Genomic DNA, 24,897 nt, shown 5'->3' with positions numbered 1-24,897 from the left:
TGCTGGCCTCGTGTATTCCCAGGCTGTAACAAAACCCCTTTTAACAGGGTTAAACGTTTAAGAACATCCATCAGAAGTGAATATTAATAATTTGTTTCCTTCCCTGCCCTTAGCAAAGCTTCGTCTTTTCCTTTTGTGTTTCCTTTTTTGATTCGTTTTCATTTGGCATCCCTTGTGTTGTAATAAGACACAGAGTCCTGAGCAGCAGTGTTCCCTCTGCACACCGTGCTTTTTTTTGGCATTTTGCATAACTACTAAGTGTGAACCAAAACACTGAGCAGCCTCCTGGTCACAGCCTCTGCCTTCTCTGAATCCGTATGATTCAGTTTCCTCTCCTGTTTCCTTATTTCGGTGTCATGACTTCTGAATTTCCTCTTTCTTTTGCTTGAGGTTGTGCTACCAAGAAAAAAAATAATCTTCCTGAGGATACGTGAAAAACTGCACAATGAGACCACTGTGCCGGTTCCTTTTCTTCCTTTTTGCTGCTCTCTGCTGGTTCTTCACAAGTTTGTTCCATTTCTCTGTCGTACCTGTCTTTTTCTCCATTCTCCTTCTCGTTTTGTTTTTTACATCCTGCTTTCCTGTCACTTTTCCTAGTCCTGGTTTTATCTCTTGACATTTTTTGTGAACCTTTGCTAAGCATATTCTATTCTCGCATCGCTCTTTCATTTCACAAATGCTGCTCTCTTACTATATTGACTTTTTATTTTGTTATCTGCTGTTCAATGCCATCCTTGGTATGTGTAGTAAATACAATGCTTGTTTTTCTTTTTTTTTTTATTTTTTTATTTTTTTATTTGGCCGTGTACTTCTCTTCATTTCTATTTCCTCCTTTCTGGTGTCATCTCAAGCCTCGCTGTTCACTCGACCAGGCTGGGCAAAGCAGCGTGCAATTAACCTGGGCAGGCAGGCAGCATCGACCAGGGAGCAGTCAGATAGCCAGGAGATCAGGTTTGCTGAATCTGCGGTCTCCTACCTTTGGTCACAAACTCTTAAGATCCTCACGGCCTTATCCAGCCTGCAGATAACCTTTGGCTTCCACAAGTTCTTTGGAATTTCAGTTGTTGAGCTGCTTTTTGTCCAACCCCCAACCTCCTTCTTTTAAGTTATGTGTTAGATGATGATGGATCATTCAGTTTAGAAAAAAAATATTTATATTTCTGAAGCAGACATTTCAGAATGCAATTTTTACAATGTGTTTATTCTTAAAGTTGCTCATGGGACGTTTTTTGTGTTGGTTTTCAAAAATAGTTTAAACTTCCCAGTATCATTCTACGGTCAATATTAATGTCAGAGCATTTCAGTGTTTAACTGGTCCAGTACCCAGCGTGTAAATCCTATAAATAGATTGGCAACTGTATCTTGATTTACTTTTTTTCTCCCCTGCCCCCTGGCTGTACTCTCGGTAGCATTGAAGTGCCTGCTGGCTGGCTTAACTTCTGGCAGGGGCAGGGCATTGACTTAGATGAGTACTTGTTTAGAAAGAAGTTATTAATCTTCAGCAATTCCAATGGTGAAAATCGACATCGTTTGTAGGTAGATCTTGAAAAGTTAATAAATTCTCAGCTGCAAAGGAGGGGAGAGGGACATCTAAAGACCAAACCTTTATAGCTATGAATTACGTTGCGTACGAGAACTACTGCAGCGTTGGCTTCCTGAAACTGTAGACAGCTCCGGAGTTCTCAGTTCGATGTTGTGTTGTTTTTTGTTTTTTTTTCTTTCCTCTCCCCCCCCAAACAACAGCAACCTGAGTTAAGCAAAGCAGCTCAGTGGAGCTCAGCAGGCTGTGCTGAAACCAGCGAGGGTCCGACCATAAACCTGGGGCTGGCACTGCAGGGATTTGTTAGGAAAATACAGCAGGGCGCTGTGTGATCGCTCCCTGGCTTTTTCAGTAAGCAGCTGAGGAGCCTTTTGTAGGGCAGCACAATGCTCTGAACCGAGGCACTGCAGCAGTGCTGCTGAGCAGCAGCACAGAGCTGGGAGTGAGCAGTAGCACTGAGGTGTTCACAAGGTGGGTTTGCTGCTCCAGCCTGACCTGTGCTCTGCTTAGTGCAGGCAAAGGGCTGGCAGCCTCTGCTCGAGTGTCAGGCTGAAAGACAAAATGAATAATTTCACACATCTTTATAAAGCTGGCACTTCCCTTGAAGAGTTTAGGAATACATAGAGTATATTACAATACTGCATTCACAGGGCATAATAAAATAGGCTATATAGGGTCGTGTGTTTATAATAATGAGAACAATTCTAGTCCCAGATAAGTCCTCTTAAATATATTGGCAAGTCAAAGGATAAGAATAAATCCCAAATCTTTACTTGAGGAGTGATAATGAAATCCCTTAAGAAATGGTTGCTTGTCCAGAACTTCTCTTAGGCTAAATGTACTTATCAGGTGGGTTTTGTCACATTTCTCTTTGGCCGGAAACTGATAATGGGATGATATGACATGTACAGCAGCTCTCAGACTTGGTTCTATATGGAAAATGCCTGCACTTTTATTAATGTTCGCTTTCCACTTCTCTAGCACAACACTTCTTTGTTCCAGTGGTGGAGAAGGTAACTAAGATGATTTCCAGGGCTAGGCAGTAGCATGCTTTGCAGTGTAAGTAATGTGAGGCTCCAGCTGTGGGTGTGCGTGAACGAGCTCAGCAGTACCTGTCCTAAAAGCAGAATCTGCCATCGGCAATGAAAACAATAAGAAATAACTATTTCAATAAATTACCTGCCTTTCTTTTTGCTGGTTGTAGTGTCCTGCTGTGGGGTTCTGTTCTGTCTTCAACAGGGACAAGTGACACACTCGTCTGGCACTGGCAGAACTGAGTATTCTCCTCAAACCTTTATAGGTTCAAGCTGTACTGCCTCTGTTTCCCCTGCAAGTGCAGTATTTCAGCATGGTCATCTTCTGTTGGCTTTACAGGAATACTTACTGCTGTGGTCTGAATTGGATGACCTCTGAGTTTCTTTTTTTATCAAGTTCACTCTTATTTGCAACAAATAAAGAAAACAAAAGCGAATCCCTCTTTATCTAGAGAATTACATGGTTTCTGAACAACTGCAGGCTGTAAATGGATTTGTAGCTTGCTGTTGAATTTCTGATTTTGTTCATGATGCGGGTTTGAAATTGTATAAGGTGAATATTCATCCTAGTGATCAAGATCATACACTGTTTAGCATATGACCTTTGGTTTTTATGTGAATATTTCTTATTTTTTTTTAGAGAAATTGACATGATGTGGACCAACAAGTCAAATGAGGTGCCTCTACAAAGTCCAAGGCATAACCAAGCCAAGGATTCTACCAGAGGTAGAGATTTTTATTTTACTTTATTCTAAAAGATGTTTCATTGTGACTGCTTTGAAATGTTGTGGAGTTTTTATAGACAGCATTTTTCTGCCTCAGTGTGGAAGCTAAGGCCATGTGTTACACGGCTTCCTTTCTGCAGAGGTAGCAGTTTTGTGCTCTGATCTGCAGAGTATTTGCTGATCTGCAGTAGGAGTTGCCAGCCTGTGGTACAGTTGCCAAGATAGCACAGAGACACTTTTTTTTTTTTTTTTTTTTTTTTTTTTTGGACTGTTGTAGAGGGGGAGCAGTGCAGGAACATAAATTGGGAATTGTAGTCTCTCGAAAGAAGTGCCTGAGGGGCAGCCACTCCCGATTCTCTTGCTCAGTTCCAAAGTGGTAAAGAGCTAAAGGCTGTTGAAAAGCAGCAGTACATCACCACCACTAAGATGATTGCCAGTGCTTATGTCGCCCTGAGTTGGAGGAATCCAGTTAGCTTTTTAGTGTCCTGATTAGCCTGTGATTTAGGGAGGCAGTGAGTATACTGCCATCCGTAAGAGGAAGAAGGTTCTTGTCTGGGAGAGCAGCTGAGTCACATGTTAAGTCTGTGGTTCAAGATCAAGCATATGATTGCCACTATGACAAAACTGAATGCCAGAAATTATTTTAAAAGTAGAAACAGCTGAATAGTTTATCTGTGAGAGGACATTATTGTTGATTGTCTCTTGAGATAGCTTCAGTTTCTTTTCAAATTCCATACACTGTGAGACTGAGGTGTTCTGTAGACATGAAGTGCTGTCTTTCAAGGACAAAGCAAAGTCTTTTCTGTGCTACTTCCCTGTCTCTCCTATTCCTTGGTGTTGCTGCATCTTACCTGAAATGAAACTAGCAGGTTTTTTTTTGTTGTTGTTGTTTTGTTTTTGTTTTTTACTGCAAGGAGACTCTTATTTTTTATTTTTTAACTTTCTAATACTACTATCCTCCATGGCTCCTATCCACATTAAGGTTTTGCACATTGTGTTTGTAAACCATTAATTATTTTTTCTTAAAAGAAAGAATGGAACTGAAGACATAAATATTTTTAGAGGAAAGTACTGCTGTATCCTACTGACCTCAGTTGTGCGTAGAGCTCATGCTATCTGTTAAGGTTGAGAGTTGATTAGTGCCTCCTGTTTGCTCTTCACAAGCATTACATCTCTTTTGTTTGTAGGGTGTAGAGTTCAAAAGGGTTACTATTCAAAATTCACGTGTTCGAAGTTTTTTGAGTAGTCTTTCAGGGACCATGTATTCGTGCTCAGTTTACTGGAGAAGAAAGGGGAGAGAAATAACAACAAAAACCAAAACAACAACAAAAAATTAGCTAAACTATAGCGTAATAGGAAAACGTAAGATACTTGTGTTGGGGTAGATAACTCTCTTTACGTTATCTTTTAAACATCTTCTATAATGAATGGTAGATTTGGTTCCAAGCGTAATAATGCATTCAACCTAACCTGCTGAACTCATTAAATTTCACATTAAATACTTTATTGCTCTGTTAAGATGAATCGTGACTGATAACAGCCTCTCACTGAGGATATTGACAGGCTGGAATTGAGTCATTCAAAGAACTTGATTAGTGAGCCCAGGAAAATTGTTTTGAAGTGACATTTTCTTTCATTATTTTCCATTTACTAATAAGAGATGTATTTATTTGTTTCTGCTCTCCAAGATCCAACTGCAGCATGGGCTACTTTTTCTCAGACTAAGGCTGCTGTAAGTACTTACTCTTTTTCTTACCTCTTTTCAAATCAGCTTTTGCAATAGCATTAACTAAATATTATTTTACTCAGTGATCTGCTGTTAGATGAATTGAAAATTAAGGACGTGGTTGGAGTATCTGCATGTTGAACAGTCCTGTATTTTGGAAAATGTTTTCCACATGCAATAGAAGAAATTTTTGCCACAGCAAGCTTAGTCTTGAGTGTATAGTGCCACCCGCTAAGTCTCAAGAGTAATATTACTTTACTTTCTATCTAAGAAAATGCGGAGTTCTACTTTTTTTCTTTTAATTTTGAAAACAACTGCTCTCTCCTGCTTATTACAAAACAGTCAGAAACTGGGGCTCTGCCAGTGTGTTTCATAGTTCTTCAATTTACTTTGAGCATTTGAATTGCTGTCTTTCAGTGGGAAATTAACTTAGGTGCTTGAGAAATTGCACTGTATTTTTTAAGAAACTGACTTCAGTAAAGCCAAACAGCTTGAGTTTGGGGGGAATTCAGCTCTTTTCCAGAGCCTCGTCACTTCAAATAGCCGAGCATCAGTGTGGGATTTTACTTGTGAAATCCTGTATCATGCTCTCTATTTGAAAAGAGCATTATAGAACATATTCCAAGTGGAATTAATACTTCATTGACGCTGTGTTAAGACTCTGAATGGCATGTTGTTATTAATTCCTTCACAACAGCCTACTTATGGAAACAAAACTATGCAGCAAAACCTAATTCAGTCTTTTTAAATAAATCTTAATACTCTTACAGTTTCTGGTCATAAGGCCAGTTTTGCAGCATGAGCATTGTGAAGTTTTATTCTTTATGAAAAATGAGGAAAAAATTGTCACATTAGGAGAAAATACTTGTGGTTTAAAAATTGAAAACAATATTCTTACATGTATTATCTTCAAATTCTAGCTACGTCATATAGAGAACAAGTTGGAAATAGCTCCCACCAGCACAGCTGTGTTTGATTCTGTCATGGATGCCAAGAAGCCCTCTGCTAGCGCAAGCAGGAAAATAAGCAGAAAGGGTATGTATTATTTAGGATATAGCATGCAAGGCAGGATAAAGCCACTGCATTCTGGAAAGACTTGTTTTGTTTTATTTTTTCCCCTTCCTTCATGCACCCAAGTTGTCTCCTGATTATGATCTTTACTGATGAAAGACTAATTGCCCAGGAGAAACTAATGTTTTCTTAGCTTGGGAAAGAAGGTGTGCTAACATAGTCATCTGGCTGTAGGGAGTGACAGGACTCACCCGTTGCTGTGGGTGCTTGCTGCATCCAGATACTTCGTGAGAGTCTTTGGATAACAGTTGTATATGCCCGTGCTTACACTGGAGAAGCTGTTTATATTTTTAGTGTTTGTCAACTCTTACACCCTGAATGAATGCTGATCTGATACTTTATTTTGTTTTAACATCAACTTTTTAGAACATCCTGGTAATGCTGGTTTTTCTACAGTGCATGTGGCAGACCGACCTCTAGTGGCAGCACCACCAGCATCCATAGGTTGAATTACTTCTAATTAATGTTTAAGAATTATTTTCTCTCTTTAAATTTCATTGCTTCAAGCATGTGCTAGCTTGCTTCTAGTTCCTGTGATCAAATTGTTGAAAGAGAAAGGGTACTTCAGATGCTATTCTGCTGCTTGCTCACCCCCCAAAACTCTTTGCTTAATTGTTCTGCCCTAAGAGTCTTCTCCTTGTAGAGAGGAAATAGGCATATACAGATGATTTTTTTGGTTTCTGCTTCAGCTTCCCGGTCCTCCAGCCAAACTAAATCAAGCAAGGAGAAGTCCTCACGCAGCCCTCTTCGAGTGACAACCCTTGAAAGCAATGTGAAGAAAAACAACCGCGTGGAATTTCGTGAACCGTTGGCTTCATACAGGTTAGTGCTGGGACAACTGGCTGTTAAAATATGCTCAGATCAGAATTAACTTAATTCTGATGTTTTTGAATGCAACTCAGAAATTGATTTGCTTCCTCCCCTTGCCCACCCACGTGAGCACCATGTGGTGTTGAACAAAAGTTTATTCATTTTTTAGAAATGTTGCAAATTTACTTTTTGTTCAGAGAATGAGTCTAAAGTCAAATGCATTGAACTGGGGCCATCTCACCAAGCTAACAGTGGCCTGATACTTTTCTTAAGTTATAAGGTTTGTAAGAAGGACCAAAAAGATTATTTACTCATGCTTTTCCAACTTTATTTAATCAGTTCTTTAGCACGTTTCCAAATGTATTATCATAGGACAGTGTGGTACAAGAATGTAGTACAAAATGTGCATTTGGTTTGGTGTGTGTCTATGTGCATTACCCAAAAACCAGTCACTGAAGGAATAAGAACAGCTGGATCAAGGAGAAAAGTGGCTGGGGATGTTACAGGCCAGAGAACGTGAAGGGGTGTGAGAAGTGAAGATAAATACAGCAAGCCTGTTTTTCCCTACTTGTTAAGTACTGTACTGCTTCTATAAGCTACCGTAGGGTGCTTTAAAAACTTTCAGAAAGAGAACCTGCAGCAGAAATAAAGCGATTATAACTTGCTATTACATCAGAGTTTAGAAGACTTTTACTGTACCTTCTTCAGCTCCTTGTGTTTTATAAGCACAGGCCTTATCCCTCATGAATAGCTTGATTGGGTTGGTAATACCTTTTGGATGGATTTGAACACATGCTTGGCATTTTTTGTGCTAAGTCTTCTCTCAGTGAAGTCAAATTGCTGCTGACTGAATAGAGTTGGGACAGTAGTGGTGTTTTTCCTTTTTTTAATTTGTCTTCATGTCTATCAAAAATTGTTATCCTTCCTCCAAAGTTTTGGTCTCCTGTTTCACTTCTTGTGTGAGTTGTCCTTCTTTCCTTTCATGGGAGGCTGGTTTGAATCAGTTTTGTAATCTTGGAACAGTTTTGTTAACTGAACAACTCTGCACACAATGCTTGCTGAACTTCTCTGTTCTCAGTAACATTTACGTTTGTTGCAATACAGTTTACTCTGAAGGTGTTGTGAGTGGCTTGCCTTTTTAATGCTCAATTATGTGGCAGGGGTCTTTGTGCAATTTATTTGTTTTCTCAGCTAATGAGCATACTTTCAAGGAACTGTGCATGGGTGCACTGCTTTGTTTTAGAGAACATGTTAATGAGGCTTGTCACTTAAGTTCTGCACTTGGCTTTTATTTAAAGCTTTCTTTTAATTAAAGGGTGATGTCACTGCTTCCTGATTTTTTTTCTCCTTTGTGCCCTAATTTAGGTTTTCAATTTTATCTATACAGTCCTATTCAGAGAGTGCAGAAAGTACTTTAAATTTTGAACAGCAACTTCTTTTGGTTTTGTCAGACTTGCATTATTAAATATATCATGCTCAAACTTTAAAACAACTTGCCTTTAAAGTGGAGACAAGTCATTCTTTCAGTTAATGAGCATGCTGATAGCTGGCTTGGAAGGTCCTACAGTTGTGCTTCTGATGGTGAAGTTTTTCTTGCTTTTATTACAGCAGGGATCCATACAGTTCTCTGCCGTATCACGGTTCCAGCCAATTGGAGGCCAAGCAACTTCTGTCTAGTTTGGACTTCTGTGAAGCAGAAGGGAAGACTGAAGTAATGGGCCGTATGATGCATGACAGAGATGAGCGAGATCTACATGGCAGAGATTTTGAAAGCCCATCATCTTCTGCTGCAGATGAGACTGTTGTTAGGTATTTGAATGACCGACCAGCAATTGATGCTTTGCAAAATGAGGCATTTCTTAAAGCTGCCACACCTCCAAGATTGGAAGAGGAAAAAACTAGTGGCTCCAGAGGAGATGAGTGTAGCACTAAAACTCCTCTGAGTAACACGTCCCAGGACAGTGAACTGAAAGTGTCTTCCCCTTCTACTATGAGTACTTGTAGTGCTCATAGGCTGGAAATCTTGAAACGGCGGCAGCATGATGCTAAGTTGGAGAAGCTGAAGGAGCGGATTCGAAAGCAGTGGGAGCATTCTGAAGAGCTGGGTAGCAGAGGACAACACTCAGGATACGCTGAGCAACCTGTAGTGATCACAAATGTGGAGAATGCTGTTACTCCCAAAGTCAGGAAAGTGGCAGCCGCACCTGCTGCTCCAGCATACAAAGGTATGGAGGCACAGAATCCCCCTCTTAGTTATTCATGGTGAAGGAGCAAAGATCGATTAGCACAGCAACATGTCAGAGCATGGAAATTAATCACTGCAGTGTTTGGGCTGTACAGGAGTGGATAGAATGGTATGCTCACAAATATGGTCAGGAAAGCAAAGAAGTTCTTGCCACTCTACTAAAATGTGAAATCCTTCAAAATTCTTCCTGTCTGCTTACAAATTACTATAAAAAGTAACCTTGCTGTATTACTATTTGGATTTATTTTGATACATTTTTTTACATTCCGAGTTGTTAGTAACATTTTATAGACTGAGGAAGCCTTTGGCATTTTTGGTAAGTCTTTTCTTCATCCAGTCTGCTGTTTTTGAACTATGAGCAGGCAGCAGACAGGTATATTGCTTTATTTTAATTTATTATTAGAAATTCAAGTAGTTCTTTTCTTACTTGGGAATTTCCTGAGTAAGTAATTACTCCCTTCATCCCCCAAAATATTTATTTACATCTTAAACAGCTATTTTAAACTCCTAAATTGTTTACTTTCAGGTTTCAATCCTGCTGAAACAAAGATTCGCACTCCAGATGGGAAGATCTGGCATGAGGAAGAATTTCACATTAGTCGGGAGCTGTATAGAGATATAGCACTCCAGCTAACAGGTGATATGCAAACTGCATTTATTAAGCTGCACAACCTTCTCTAAGAGGCAGTGAAATTTATTTGGCACAAGTCTACAAAGTCATGGAAACAAAAACAACACAAGAAAAAGAAACAATGAGTGTTAAATGCGTTGTACTTCTCTTCATAGGAGGGGTAACTTGTTGAACGATAACAAGAGAAATCCTTCTCCATCTTTTTCTAATTTTAATTTAATAGAAATAATAGAAATAATAGAAAATCAATATTGAAAAGAATCAAGAGAGAGCCATCTTTTGAAACAGGAATTAAAAAAAAAGTCTTTAATAAAACAATTTTTGTTTAATTTTGTAACTTTATACATGTTTGCATGAATGAATTCAATTTCCTGTTGAAAAGGTCAAAACCAGAACACTTTTGGTTTTGATGAGACCTTTGGATTGTCTCATGGGAACAACTCTGACATTTTTTGCCATTTTTAACACCATTGAAGTGATATGTGGACTGTATACACTATGTTGAAGCCTGAATCCTGCTTCCTTCGGTGTGGTGTTAAATGGTCAGTCCTGAAGCTACTGGGGGAATTGTTAGTACAGCAGTGGTTTAGTTGGAGTGCAGAGGCAGGTAAAGGGGAGACGGAGGGCATCTGCTGTGGAAAGTGTCCGGGATCTGCTTGTTTAAAGTGCAGTTGGTAGCCTGCATTAAAGGGATATGTCTTCAGCTATATCTGGGGATGAGATTATATCACATCAGGTTGATTTCATATCTCTGGCCTTGTAGAATTTAAGTGCTTTTATATGAGAATAATCCAATTCTTGATGTTCTTGGAGAAATTTGTGTCCCAGAGTTTTGTACACAAGGACTTTTTTTTTAGAGGCTCTCCCTGGATTCCAGAAAACAGAACATTCAGGTGTGTCCAGCTTTCTTTCAAAGTGTTTGGGTTTTCTCAATGGACCCAAGAAGAAAGTCATATTTCTGTTCTGCAGAGGCTATTAGGATAACTACTGTGATGTTGTTTAACTACAGCTCCCCTAAGAAGGGTGAGCAGATACAGGTAGAGCAGATAGAGACATAAGAAACCTTTTAAATAACCCAGATTTTATTCCCTCTACAACTTAGTCACCTTTGTTAAGGTTTGATTGAAATATGGGAGGAGGGGCTGCCTAGCTTTGCACAGTGGTGAATTAACAGACCATTACCACTGGAGTTTATTCCAAGTGAAAGTGTGGGAAGGAGCGTTGAATACTAAAAGCTTAGAAAATTGTTACTCATTCTTCTTTACTTGATCACCTTTTGCAAAGCATTAAATACTGTTCTTGGAGATTGGAAACACAGGAAGAAGGATTTTTTTATTTTTTTTAGGTAATGAGCTTATTTAGTAGCACAAGATTTTGATGCTTAAAACTGAGCAAAGACTATAAAAATTGCTGTAATTTGCTTTAAAGTTAAGCTGCTAAGAGACCAGAGATGTAACATGTGCTTTATGTTTTCAGATTTACTGCTCTAAGACCCAATCTTTATTCATTTTTCACTCTGGAAAACTGTAGTACAATTGACAGCTCTTTTCTCTAGATAATCTATAGTAGGATACCCAAGTGGCTTTTTGATTTGCTGGACTGGTTAGAGTGAAGAGCTGTAAGGTTGAATTGCTTTTGACTGACTAAGCTGGGGGGAAGGGGGAGAGATGAGATGAATAAAAAAGAAAGGAACAGCAAATAACATCCCCTGAGAACCTCTAGTTTTGAAGCTTAAGAGCTTGCTTATTACATATTAAAAAATAACTTCTCACATTGATCAAAACATATTTAAAATTAGAGGAAAATGCAATGCTATTGTAAAACTGTAGGTGTCTTTTTGAATGCTGATAGTGTAGTGGCTCATATGGAAATGATTAGACTTCAGTTTTGTTTTGCTTGTACAGCTTGAGAATTTTTTCTTGGTCTTGCTGAAACAAAGATTCTGATACTGAGGTACCAAGAATTTGTTTTTTCTGGAATCATTCAGAAAAAAGTTCAGAAGGGCAGCTACTTCTTCTCAATAAAATAATTCTGTAAATACTCTGTCCAGCATTAGCTCATGTGTTTAATTCCAAATTTCTAAAGACTTTTAATCTAGGCTGGCTTTTTTCTTAGTTTTGGCAAGCGTAATGTGAATGGTTCATGAGCTCTTTATAGGAATCGGAATTTTTGAAGTTTCGTATGTCCAGTTAAGAGATCCAATTAAAAAGATAGGCATTTGGATCGTGTTTTCAAAAGACTTCTGTCTGCAAAAGGAACAAGCTGTGTGTATGTTCAGCCATATGCCTGTTGTGATGCCATGTGTAGAACAGCTGTAGTGGAATGTGTCTCCTTTCTGACCTGAGGAGATTACATTGAATAGCTGATTCCGAGTAATCAAATGCTGGAGCTGCACATAATATGTACTATAAATGTATTTTTAGCCTCTAGGATTATCTGTCCATGCGTTAATTCTGTAATAAAGTTAGAGCATGTGGACTTTTGGGTGTGTATAGTCACTTAGATTGAAACTATTCCATGATCTCTAGTGCTTAAATAAGCTCTAAGATTTCTAACACCTGCAGAAGCACTGTTATTTTCTGCAAGGAGTTTTTTACATGTTAGCACAGACCACGCAGAGTATCTTTACCAGTTAGGCTGAAGGATATTATATTGATCCCAGGATTCCAATAATCCCATTTTAAAGATGTTCAGAATTGGCGTCACTGAACAAAATTGCTGTAATATGAACAGAGCGAGTGGGAAGCAGCTTGTCGTTTCCTGATATCAGGAAGAAACTGTCCGGCACTGAGAGAGATGAGGAGACGGAATAGATTTCTGCAGGTGCAGTCACTGAGGCCTCTGGTACTTGATGCATTGATTCTCTTGTCCCCGTGCTCATTGTCAGGCTCGAACATAAATGGAGAATTAGTAGGGAAAGGATATAGAGGGGGAGAAAGAATCCTCAAATTCCCTTTAGTATCACCTGTTGTTCTGTCTCTGATCCTTCCTATGTGTCTCCATCAGAGTAGATTCAGCTGAAATTAGAGGCCATAAAAGCTGGTATTGGTATCAAACTGATAAAACTTCATCTTGATCCATGTTGGATAGAGGAGCAAAAAAGTGTTAATAGTGGCCATGGCGTTTCTTAGATACTGCTTTCTGCCTGCAGCAGCTGGGAAACCCAGGCAGTGGGGTAGTGACTGAGCCACGTCCGATTTTCCTTTTTGTATGTAAAACAGTAAAAACATGGTAAAATGACTTTATTTTGATAAGTGTTCTTGGCATCTCTAAAGCCTAAAACCTAATGATGTCGTAAATGAGGGCTTCAGTGATACAGAATAGTTCTGCGTCACTGGGTGAATTCTGCAGCCAATATTGCAGGAAGAGCACGCAGGTGTCCTGTCTCATGCTGCAGCTCGGAGGCAGAGAGCAGATGTGCTGCCGTGCGTTAATGTGGAGGCAGCCTGGGTACCTCAGCAGTGAAGGAACTGGGTGTTCTTACGGAACGTGAATGCTCTAAAATGGCATGGTTACAGTAGAAGAGAACAAATAATCGTTCCTAACTGTCAAAATAGCATTTGAGATAGAAAATGAACTTTGTAAAGATTTATTACAGCTTTGCTGTGGCTTCATTGTGTTCCACTGCATAAGTAAACAATACTTGATTCAATATTTTTGTGCTATAAGAATACCAAAACGCTGGGCTGGGAGTAGTTGATCTCAGTATATGATCTGGGAAAATCAGTGTTTCTCTGAGCTTCACTTCTTCAAGCTAAATGTTGAGGCAAGCTTGCCATTATATGTTCTTTCCCATGAAATATCACTCAATAGCTCTTGTTTATTTTTAGAGGATTCAACAATGAAAGAAAAACCTTGTGAGAAAAACAAAGAGAGAAAAGCAACCAGACCAGTGCGGAAGGTTCAAAAACTGACACGGTCGGCAAGTCCGGAGTCTAAACAAGGTGACTAGCTCTAGACTGCTGTGTGTGCTTCAGAGATGAGTTTTGTCTCCAGAAATAGAGAAAAATAAGGCCTCTTGCTTTCAGTGCCTTTGCAGATGTGCAAAAATGTTATGTAGATTGTATGATGCACTGAGGATGCGTGTGTTCTTGTTCTCTATAAACTGTTACAGAAGGGTTTTGAGAGTGAGTATGCATTTTTGCATGCAGTTGTGCTGCATGCAGGTATTTTGTTGTGATAGGAAACAGAAAATTAGCAGTCATTATGCTGATCAATTCATACATAAGGAAACGTACTAAACCAATGGAAGTATTTGTGACAGTCCCAAAGGAGGCAGGAGAGATTGCCACGAGTTTTAGTGGTATTGGTTATCCTCTGTAGTGGATTAAATGTGAACCAGATTTAAGTGGCGTATCAGTGGTGATCCATCCTTCTCCAGCCGCAGTAAGAAACTGCTTAACATAGCCAAAGCTATAAATAGCCACAGCTCATGTTCTGCTCTGTTAGCTTGTTTTAGGTCGAACAGCTGACTTGAAGTGGAAGATGAGACTCCACGCTGCCTTTTTAAATGCGCATAGAAGTAAATGAGAATTACAAGTCAGGCAAGAGAAACCCTTTGGCTGATGAATCTCTTTGAAAGAGTCTTGTAGTGACATATTTCTAATAACAGATTTATAAAATACTCAAGATAACTTACGATGCAAGCGAAGAGGACTGTTAGTAAATGAATAGTGGGTTACAGACTCCTTACTGAATGGATTTTCTGGTTTAAAAAAAAAAAAAAAAAGTAGGGGGATGAATGGAGAGGAAAAAGATCGAGGACCATGCTTGCCAGAGTATTAGTGGTCTGGTCTTCTGGATTTCACTTTAAGTTGCTTTGGTACTGTAGGGTCCTGGAGAACAATCCTGTCTTGCTTGTCTGTTGTGTTCAAGCTGTAGCAAATGAGCTTAGGCAATCCTGGTAGGGACAAAAACTGAAATTGAATGATAAGAGATCAACAGCAAATAAAATACTCAAGTTAGGTATCTTTCTAGCAATTAAATATTTCAGAGTGGTCTGAAGTAGTTTATTAATACTTTACTCTTTTATTTGATGCTTTTCTCCAAAGTGCTTTAAGACATTTCAAACCATGATTAATAATATTTGAAGTTAGTGGTAGGAAAGATGAGATGAATGAACTTAGCATTAATACTAAGTATAGATACTCCGGTACCAATTTTTATAATTGAATTACATGTAGTATGATAAATAATACTAATACCATTGTGATTGGGCTTATGCCATCTGCAAAGCAGTCTGTTGTGAATTAACTACCAGGTTAATTAAGTGAATAAACTACTAGGGTAATACCTCATTTTTTTTCAGTCAAGGTATGGAAGTGTCAGTTAGAGGATAGTGAATTAGCACTGTGTAAGACAACAGCTGCTCAGTATTTTTTTTAACCTCCTCACAAGACACCTATCTCAGCAATTATCTGTAGAAATCTGTTGCAAGTTCTTTCTAGGAAATGCTTCGTCTTCATATTAAAAAGATACTAGCTTTGTTCTTTACCCACCACTTCTGTATTTGTTCTTATTAGAACATTTTAGATCCTCCATCTCTTTTTTTTATATATTTTCTTGTCTTAAGTGGAGATGAACAGCAGCTTCTCAGTCCTCTATAAATGTCTCTCCCAGGTAACATTTGCTTATACATTTTAGGCCTACGTAACCATTTTTCTTTTTTAATTGGGTTTCATAAGGCTGTAATGTTCTGCGGTATATTTTGGGTTTTCATGCTGTGTTATGTTTAGGCAGGAAGCACTGATAGTTGTGTGATTCGGCTGTTGGGTATCTTCATGGTATGTTGTTGTCATGACCATGTAACTGTAGCTGTACCATGTACACGGAATTAAGTGGTACAGTAATGAGTGACAGTTGCAAGAAATACTTACTGCTTTGTGATACATTGGAAAAATCCATCTTGTGCTTGAATTTTATTTATTATTTTTATGCAGGTGGAAACTATGTAATAAGTGCATCCTCCTGGCGGGAGGGACAAAAGCTAGTAAAAAAGATACTGGGTCCAGCTCCCAGAATAGAACAGGACAGAAGAGCTGTATCTAGTGACAGAACAGGACGAGAGAGAGCTGCTAAGTCTGGTGAGTTGTACTGTACCTTATCACTGTGCTTTATTCATTGTTCTTAGTTTATTATATAACTTCGCATGTCTGCAGAATTACACAGATGGCTGATATGGAGTGTAATTGGTTTCTTTTAAAATAACTATTTTTAACTTGGGGGCATCCAAGGGGAAAATTTTATTCACATCCATGCATAACCTCTCCCTGGGTGGATTCAGAACTTTTCTCTGTGCCATAGGAAGTCAGCCCTGCCCATGCAGTTGACCTGCAGCACATGCTGTGATGTGAAGGTGCTCAGGAGCTCTGAGAAAGATAGGATGTAGGTTGCAACCAGAAAAACCAGACCACTTGCACTCTCTTTGCCTCTTGAGGCTAGTGAGGAAAGGAATGGCTAGAAGTGGTCTACAGACCAGATGAATTTTCCAGATGTGCTGCATAGAATATGCAAGCTGTGGTTGGACATCTCCTTCTTATAAAGAAATGATGGTTCTTCCAGATACTGTATAATACCATCCATGGGTGTCATAAGTCCTTCATTCATTGTTCCATTAGACCTTTTCAGAATTTGTCCAGAATCTCAGACAGGGCAAATAAGCAGCAGGTGGTAGCTGCTGCTATTCATATTCCTCTGAAGTGTTGAGGCTGGTAAGAGGATAAAGGGTGTGAGCTCAGTTTAAGCAGAGGCTGCTGAATTCAGGCTATGACACTAAACATTTGAAGCAAAAACACATTTACAGGGAGATCTGCATAGGTGATACCATGCTGGAGCATTACAGTTGAGGTGACTGAGCAGTGTTTTGTTATAAAGCAAGGGAATCTTTCCCAAAATACTGCAGAAAATTAATGGAATTGTTTGGTGGTGTGTGCTTCAGTGTCATTAGAAAAAGAGGGGGTATATTATACCAATTCAGTTTAACTGGTGAAAATACCAGTCTAAGGCTATTTGTGCAAAATTACATGTAGTGTTAAAAATGGGCAAGTCTTCACGTGCAAGAAATTAGGGATAAGGTTTTAACAAAATGAGTTGTATAATTTTAAGTGTGCCCATCACCATTTCCATTTTATGACTGCACTACTTTCCACAAGTTCTTATCACTACAGTATAGCTTGCTCCTTCCTCGTCCTCACTTCTGCAGCTGTTTCAGTGATAGCATGTAGTTACCAAGTTTGATTTTTACCTGAAATATTCCACAATTCTTTTTCTTCAACAGGCCGTATTGGAAGGACAGGTTCAGATTCTAGACTGGATGTTACACGGAAAACCTCTTCAAGAAGTTCTGAACGATCAAGGAGTAAAGTACGGTCTGAGAATAATTTGAAGAAACTGGAATCTGCTCTTCCAGATGATAACCAAGATGATCATACCTCTGTAAATAAAGACTTCCTGCCATTGGAGATCCGTGGAATTCTCGATGACTTGCAGTTGGATTCCATGACTACAAAACAAGAAAAAAATGTGGAAAAGCAGAATCAGAAGTCTGTTTTGCCTGCTCAAAATGTTAGGAGCCACAGTCCAACCAAAAGGAAACCAGAGAAGGTAGCTGCTAGTGAGGAGCCTCAAGTGATCTCTAAGAAACGTCACTATGATACAGATGAGGTTCGTCAGTACATCATCAGGCAGCAAGAGGAGCGGAAGAAGAAGCAGAATGAAGAGAAGAAAGCACAAAAGGAGGCAACAGAACAGAAGAACAAAAGGCTCCAAGAACTCTACAGAAAGCAGAAGGAAGCTTTTACTAAAGTCAAGAATGTGCCTCCTCCTGAGCCTTCAGCAGCCAAACGGTTACAGGAAACTTACTCTAAGATACTGCTGGAACATACATTTTTAGAAGAGCCATCTCAGCTGCCTACAGTGCAGGAATCACAGGTATAGCTGATTCACTAACTTCATGTGTTGCAGTTGTTTGCAAGAATAGGAGGTCATGTATCTAGGAAAGGCATGGCTTGTCCTGGTCTGCTTGAGAGAAAGGACACAAAGAAAGTTGTGTAGCTTTTGCTTAAATACACAGAACATCCTTGCTGCTTCTCAGCACAGCAAGGCCTTTCTTGAAAGGTGAATGGAAAGGAAGATTAACATACAGTAAAAGATTAATATCAATTTGATGTGTTCAGTTGAGCTAATTCAGTATATGAGCAAAGCTCCTTTCCCATTCTGCTGAGACACAAACAAATGTCCTGTGTTTTTAAATCTTTCCATGGTAGGAAAGATACTATACTTAGAAATTCAAACCTTTTCAGTTTTAATGAGATGAGCTTCTAAACTCTACAGATTTCTGAAAATGAATTTTTCTCGTTATGTTCATTTGTAGCCCAAACCTGGTTATCAGCCATCTGGGGAATCTGACAAAGAAAACAAGGCTCAAGAACGTCCTCCTAGTGCATCTTCAAGTAGTGACATGTCACTGTCAGAACCGCAGCAGCCACTACTGAGGTGAGCCATTACGGGCCTTTTCAGAGAGAAGGAAATATTCTAGCTTTCAACTTTGAGAGAGATGAAAATATACTGGCATTTTACATTCATGTTCTATGGAGAGTAATTGTCTTCTTGGCAATTACGTTTTCTCACAGTAAGGAGGAATTTGATGCAGAAAAGCATATGAAATTTTTGGCTATTAGTATTTATTGAGTCTATAAATAAAGTGAATGGTGGGTGCTGCTAATCTTTTGCTGACATCAGAGAGATGTGTGTTTCAAATTGGGAGACTATTTCCTCTGCTGTTGGCAGCAGGCGAGAGGAGATGACTGGATGAACACATCTGCTGTTTTTTCTTTTTTGATTTGTTCCATGTTTCCATTTCATCTACTGTCTTGGAATCTTGCCTTTTTTAAAAAACTCTAAAGTACCAAAAACCTCTGTTTCAGCTTGGAACTAGCCTTGCCCTGTTTCCTATCTTTATCATTTTCCTGTTGATAATTGTTTGGTGTCTTGTGAGAGGTTTTTTTTCTTACTGAAGGTTTAGGTTATCTAACACTTAGGTAAGGAATTGAAAATCATAGAACTTCTTGCATGTCCTTAATTGCTCAGTTGTGCGTATGTCTTCATTTTTAATTACATAATCAATATCTCTGCATAACCATAAACTGGCTTTGTTACCTTAACCTTCCCTTGTTCAAATCCACATTGACTTTGTAAATTCAATGAGGCTTCTTTTCTTTCATGAAAAGTTCAAAGAAGAACCAGGAATGTTGTGTAGTATTGTATATAGAATAGGCTGCTAAACCATATGCTGGTAAGTATTTTAGTGTTGCACTATAAGGAAAAATAAGTGTAGGTACTCGTAGAGAGGGCAAGATGCAACTTAAAAAGCTGCATATGATATTTAGTGAGGCTCATAATAAACAGATTTTTGTGGGGGACTTTTCCAGGATTCCTAGTATTCAGAACACATGCAAGTGATAGCAAAGGAAGCTCCAAGGCAGCAGCTTTGGAAGAAGTATATCTTTATACAGAGCTTTTATCATGCAGATGGTAGCTACCTGGGAATAAAAAAATAAAATAAATAAAAAAGTTATTTTACAGCACTTCAAACATGTGTGCATTTCCAGTCCTTTCTAAGTGTTCACCATGTCATGTAAGCAACAGTGTGAACAGCTCCAGTGAAACGTGGACTGAGTACAACTGGAGGACGAAGACTAGGGCTAAGAAATCCCATGTGGATGAGGGGAAAAAATGAGAAGTTTCCTCCTTTAGGAAGTCAGGAAACTTTTGGAAAAGGGTTGCTGCTGATTATGAAAACCTTCTGCTTGTTACATCTCTAAAACACACATTACGCCATAAACAGCATTTCAAATTTGGAAGGTGCTCTGCTTTTTATAACATTCTGTGCAACTGCTTTCTGTTCTGTTTCCTGCCCCTCTGATTCCCAGAAAGAATTTGTAGAAAATAAATTTGTGACAACGAGACTTTCATCTAAAATAACAATACTTGTAAGTCATCAACTTAAGCATTTTTTTCGTTTCAGAAGTGACTTGATGGAGCCTCCCTGGGTACAGCCAGACAGGTTGAGCCCAAGAGTCCACCCACAAGGTCTCATGGGCTCAAGTGGAGGCCCTTGCTCCCAGCACTGGACTCTGGAGCAGATGGGCCTTTTGTCAAAGGAATGTGATGCAGTGTTGGCAGGCAGGAGAAGCCATGCTACCCCCGTGGGCTCACTGACCTTGATGTCTCAGCCGTACATGAATTCAGTTGCTGCACAGCAAAATCTCTTAGGAAAACCTACTGCTAGCCAATATAAGAGCAAATTAGATCGGATTGAGGCTTTGAAAGCTACAGCTGCTTCCCTTTCTAGCCGAATTGAGAGCGAAGCCAAGAAGTTGGCCGGGGCTGGTATCAATTATGGCACCATGTGGAACTCTGACCATGAATTTGTGCAAGAAAACCAGGACGATGGACGGTGGGCAAAGGCTGTGAGTCCTCCTGTGAGAGAGGAAAATGAAGACGCTTTTTCAGCCAGAATCCAAAAAATGCTGGGTACCTGTATGTCTCACACAGCCTTTGATGACAACCTTCCTGGGGTAGGCAACCTTAGTGAATTTAAGAAGCTCCCTGAGACCATCAGGCCTCATACTGCTGCAGTCAGCCTGGGAATGAGGTCCCCTGCTGGTCACCGGCACGAGGGGCTACTGGGACATTTGTCCAAGAGACAGACCGACTCCCTGGGCCGTGAAAACCAGGCTTACGGGCAGAACAAAGCCGTGATTCCTCAAGAGTCCAGCATAGACTCCATCAGCGAAGGGCCTCTCCTGAGCGATGGAAGCCTCTCCGAGGAGGAAGGAGGCCAGCACAAACAGCTGCCGCTGAAGATGCTGGAGGCATTGAAAGAGACGGATTTCTGTGTTCGGGAGAGAAATGCTTTTGAACCCATAAAGGAATTTCAGAAAGAAGCTGAGAAGTATTTGCTGCTTTACACTCAGACAAGTGGCGTGCACAGCAAGGGGCCGTGGGAAGAACTAGCGAAGGGAAGCCCACACAGCGTCATCAACATCTTTGCGAAAAGCTATCAGCTTCATGGAAAGGGTAAGGAGAAAAATGGAAGAATTATTCAAAGGTCTTTTGAATTACTATTTTCAGTTCTATTCCATACATTTGTTAATTCACAGCTAGGGAATGAGTTTTGAGATGCATCAAACCTCAGTCTGCATAATGTTTTCTCGCTTAACTTTTGGAGGATAAATGATCCATTTCCCCCCCCCCCCCTTTTTTTTTTTTTTTTTGAGATTGTGTTTGATTTTTGTGCATTTCCAAATCAGTCATTAATTCATATTCATATGTTGGATTGTATGTGTTAAGGACTCTCATAGTTACAGAACTGTAAATGTCAATTTTACATTTACTGTATCCAAAATTGCATACTGAATCTAAATTGCTCAGATTAAGTTTGGAAATCGGTGTTTTACGATGCTTGGCTTTACGCCATGCAGTACCAAACAGTTCACTTCTACAAGCCTGCCTGAAGTCTCCTTGCCATGAGCCACTTATCTGTGTCTTTTCCAACTGTTTATCTCTACTCTGTACAAATACCGTTCTTTTAAGATTTTTTTTCGACTAAGGTATATCTCATACCATCTTCCCAGTTCCTAACCTGGTAAGGTTATAAATAAATAGAAGTCGAAAGGCCCTTGTGGTGATGAAGAAAATAGTCCTGCCATTTATGGCTTTAGGTTTCTTTATTGTGTGAGTAAACGGAGCTGCAAAAGAGAACAGAGCCTCTGGTTGGGAACGTGCATCCTCCAATTATGTAGGCACTTGAGATCATCTGGAATTAACATATCTTCCTGTTGTCTTTCTTATTTAATTTAAGGCAGAAAGATGAAATGCATGCTTTATGCAGCACTTACTTAGTGGCATAAACATGAGTGATTGCATTATATTTGGAGGTCTCGCTACACGCACCTTGTGGTGGATTATTAAAAACTTGTACTTCTGTGGGTGAATGGTATGAACTTCATTTTGCATCATTGTTCATATGAGTTTTTTGATAAATGTCTAAAAGTAGTGTGACCCATTCACTCTTAATGAATTAAAACTCCTGTAACAATATCTTAAGATAAGATTTTACTGTATTGGTACTTAAACAAGCACAGGTGTTGATGTGTTAAGGCATACTTTACAAAAGTCTCCTGCAGTGTGCTTCATTGACTTTTTCATTTCCTTGTACAATCTTTTTCATTTTCAGTACCGTTCTCTTACCGTCAGTTCCTCGTTTTGAGGAGTGAATGGGTTTTGAGAAGTTAATTTTTTTTTCCTTGATTTTTTTAATGGCCCTTAAATATGATTGCATTTAAATTTTCTGCAGATGACTGCACTCTCAAGCAGTTACCTCTTCAAAAATATTTTATCAGGAGTGTGTTAATGAAGTGGAGTACTCAGTAATTTATCAAAAGAGGAAGACTGCCTGTTTTGTGTTAAAGCTTCCATGGGATATCTCTACTGTTGTTCTCATGATCTTTCTTGTTTTTGAAAGGAAGCATTTCTAACTCATTGTAATTGGAGGCATTTTAACTTCTGTGGCTTTATTACCTGTTTGATGGATGTTGCATTCAGTATTATTTCTGTCTCTTCCATTCTCTTTGTCCCTATTAGTGTTTGATGAAAGGTCAAATGGAGGCTCTTCCCTTCTGCGCCCTTTGCTGCCTGCCATGAGCCCTCCAGAAAGTGTTGTTTCTTATGAAGATGATTTTGCTTCATCTCAGGGAAGTGGCACTTTAACAGACAAAAAGATTGCACGTGACCTCAGGTAACTATGTTAGACTTCCTGGAAAAAAAAATCAAAATGCAGAATTTAAGAGAACTCAAAATGTGTTTCATATGCTGCACAGCTTTTCTGATACACTGTATGGTAACACTACTCAAAGTGGTCAGGTTTTTCCTTAGGATCTTGCAGTTAATTCAGCAGACAGCACAGCTTTTAGACACAAAGGTTAGAGTCGTGTGCTTCTGATCTTTGCCTGATGTTCTTTATTCTTTCCTTAGTCTGGCATGTAGCATTCAGCAGTGTTCTGACCCTTTGTAGTCAGGTGAAAATCAGTTCTCCAACTTCTGTGGCTGTTATGATGCTCAAGTGGTTAGTGTTTGTAAAACCTATATGAGAGGTAAGATTTGAAAGTGTTAAAATACATCCGCTAGTTTGTAATTTCAGAAAGAGCCTATAATTACTGTTAGTTCTAGTAATACAGGATATGGATACATAAATCGGCTGTAAGAACTTTTTAAGCCCTTTTCTTCAGACTAAAATCGGAAGACTGTTAATCTTAGACTTTCCGTGTTTAGTGGCTTGCTGCTGGATTCATGTGGCTTCATGAATCTTCTGTTTTGTAATGAGATACACTTGCATCTTTTGTGCACCTTTGGGAAGACCACACATAGTGTGTATGTGCTGTTAATCTTTATTTTTAAGCGCCCAAAGATGCGGTAATAGTCAAAATCATTCTTGTGTTGTCCAAGTCAGTAGTCAAATAGCTTTTAAGAGTCTGCATTGGAAGAGATGGTTGTTACCCATTCTTTACTGATCATATTATTGGAAGTCTATTTCAGCGTGTTGAATATCATGTCAAAATTCCTAATTCCTTGAATGTCATAGTTATTAATTTCAGAATCTATGCTTTTCAAGATGAGCCGTTTAGTGCAGTTTTAGTCCTTTCTCTCAAACTTCTTGTACACAGTGTAATGGGGAGGACTTCAAAGTCTTTAGTTAATCACTGTTAATGTGTTTCTTTTTAGTGTTGCTGGCAGCAGTAATTCAAGCATTCAGGAAGAACTTTCTAGTAGAAAGTCTCCCCATGAATCTCGATCTGTAGAGCTTGCTTCTCAGCATTCATCTGGACCAAGATCTGCAGCATCCTCTCGCTCATCTGCTTCCTCTAAAAAGAGGGGAAAAAAGGAACGTAAGTGCAGCACTTGGCTGTAGGATATTAATGTTTTTGAGAAAGGTTTTAAGGTTTTCTTGGTATGGAAATCGTGGCCCGTCTTTGTGTCCAGAAACCAAAATCTATCACTGATAGGATGATTTATTTATTCATCTAGTATTTCTTTCCTAAATTTTCTAGACTTTTTCTTCTCTTACCTTAAAAAGTACTTGTGTGAAAGTAAATAGCCAGAAGGTTATAAACAATAGTGAACTTTTTCTCCTCCTAATCCAGCTTTCTAACAAATTAGTTAGTTTTATACTTTAATATATTGTGGCAAATGTTTTCAGACTCTGTATTGAGGAAATTCTAATAGGGTGCTGAGAAATTGGGGTTACAGCCACGTTTATGGATTTTGCCTGTATGCTTCATCTTTGGATCACAGTTTTCTTCAGTGCATGAATTATACACTGTAGAAATAAATACACTCTTTTCTACAGTAAATTGTACATTTTACAAAAGCATAAAGAAACTTGAGATTTGGTACACTCTTCCTATATAAAAAGTGGGTAATATAAGGAAAAGCTAGGTTTTAAAATCAATAAAAGAATCAAAAAATAAGATTGGGTGTTCTCGATTACCTTTGTTTCCTATTTTCTCAAAATTCTCTAGCTTACCAAAAGAAAGGTAGGCTTTAATTATCAGTACTGAAGAACTCAAATGTCTGTTTTCTGTGTTTAAACTGATAGTGTGTTGAAGTGAAAGCTGAGTGATATATTTTTTTTAACAGTGGATGCAATATGCAGAAGAGAACTTAATTTCCTGTAGGAAGCTGTCGAATTTACATTTCTTGCTTGTTGGATTTGCATACTTGTAACTCAAAGGCATCTTTAAGTGGGGGATGTGGGAGAAAGTTCTCAATTATTTGTTTTGGGGCTCCTGTTGGCTAGAATATTCATACTTAAAATACTAAATATAATTTTTTTGACAACCTTGTTCATTCTTAGGGTTGGAATCTTACCATGGAAGTTCTCACCACTTTCCAGAAGAAGATAAAATGCCATCTGAATTAGAGCGGGGATCCCAACAAGCAAAGAAGTCCTTATCGAGTAGTAGAATTTCTAATAAAGATCATGAGCAGAACCCAGATACAGACAGCACATTAGAAAATTTATCGGGACATTCCCTGCTGAGGTAATACAAACCTT

At 39.0% G+C, this 24,897-nt stretch overlaps 1 protein-coding gene across 11 annotated transcripts in view; it reads left to right on the top strand.

The window, feature by feature from the left end:
- CEP350 (centrosomal protein 350) overlaps positions 1-24,897 on the top strand; it is a 68,859-nt gene that overhangs the window by 8,365 nt on the left and 35,597 nt on the right. For 8 of the 11 annotated variants that reach the window (XM_082766204.1, XM_082766202.1, XM_082766200.1 and 5 more), the window contains exons 2-15: positions 3,215-3,300; positions 4,988-5,031; positions 5,946-6,060; positions 6,786-6,918; positions 8,515-9,131; positions 9,678-9,788; positions 13,613-13,726; positions 15,722-15,865; positions 17,059-17,711; positions 18,154-18,275; positions 19,807-20,861; positions 22,428-22,581; positions 23,565-23,728; positions 24,697-24,883. In XM_082766204.1, coding sequence (XP_082622330.1) covers positions 3,225-3,300; positions 4,988-5,031; positions 5,946-6,060; positions 6,786-6,918; positions 8,515-9,131; positions 9,678-9,788; positions 13,613-13,726; positions 15,722-15,865; positions 17,059-17,711; positions 18,154-18,275; positions 19,807-20,861; positions 22,428-22,581; positions 23,565-23,728; positions 24,697-24,883 — 3,689 coding nt within the window. In that variant the 5' untranslated portion in view covers positions 3,215-3,224. The remainder of the gene's footprint in view (positions 1-3,214; positions 3,301-4,987; positions 5,032-5,945; positions 6,061-6,785; positions 6,919-8,514; positions 9,132-9,677; positions 9,789-13,612; positions 13,727-15,721; positions 15,866-17,058; positions 17,712-18,153; positions 18,276-19,806; positions 20,862-22,427; positions 22,582-23,564; positions 23,729-24,696; positions 24,884-24,897) is intronic. The other 3 variants (XM_082766197.1, XM_082766203.1, XM_082766199.1) reach the window with 1 other exon arrangement.

Source organism: Aythya marila (genome assembly GCF_965140915.1).
Source record: "Aythya marila genome assembly, chromosome: 8".
Classification (NCBI taxonomy): Eukaryota; Metazoa; Chordata; class Aves; order Anseriformes; family Anatidae; genus Aythya; species Aythya marila.
This window is presented reverse-complemented; position numbering and strand designations above follow the sequence as displayed.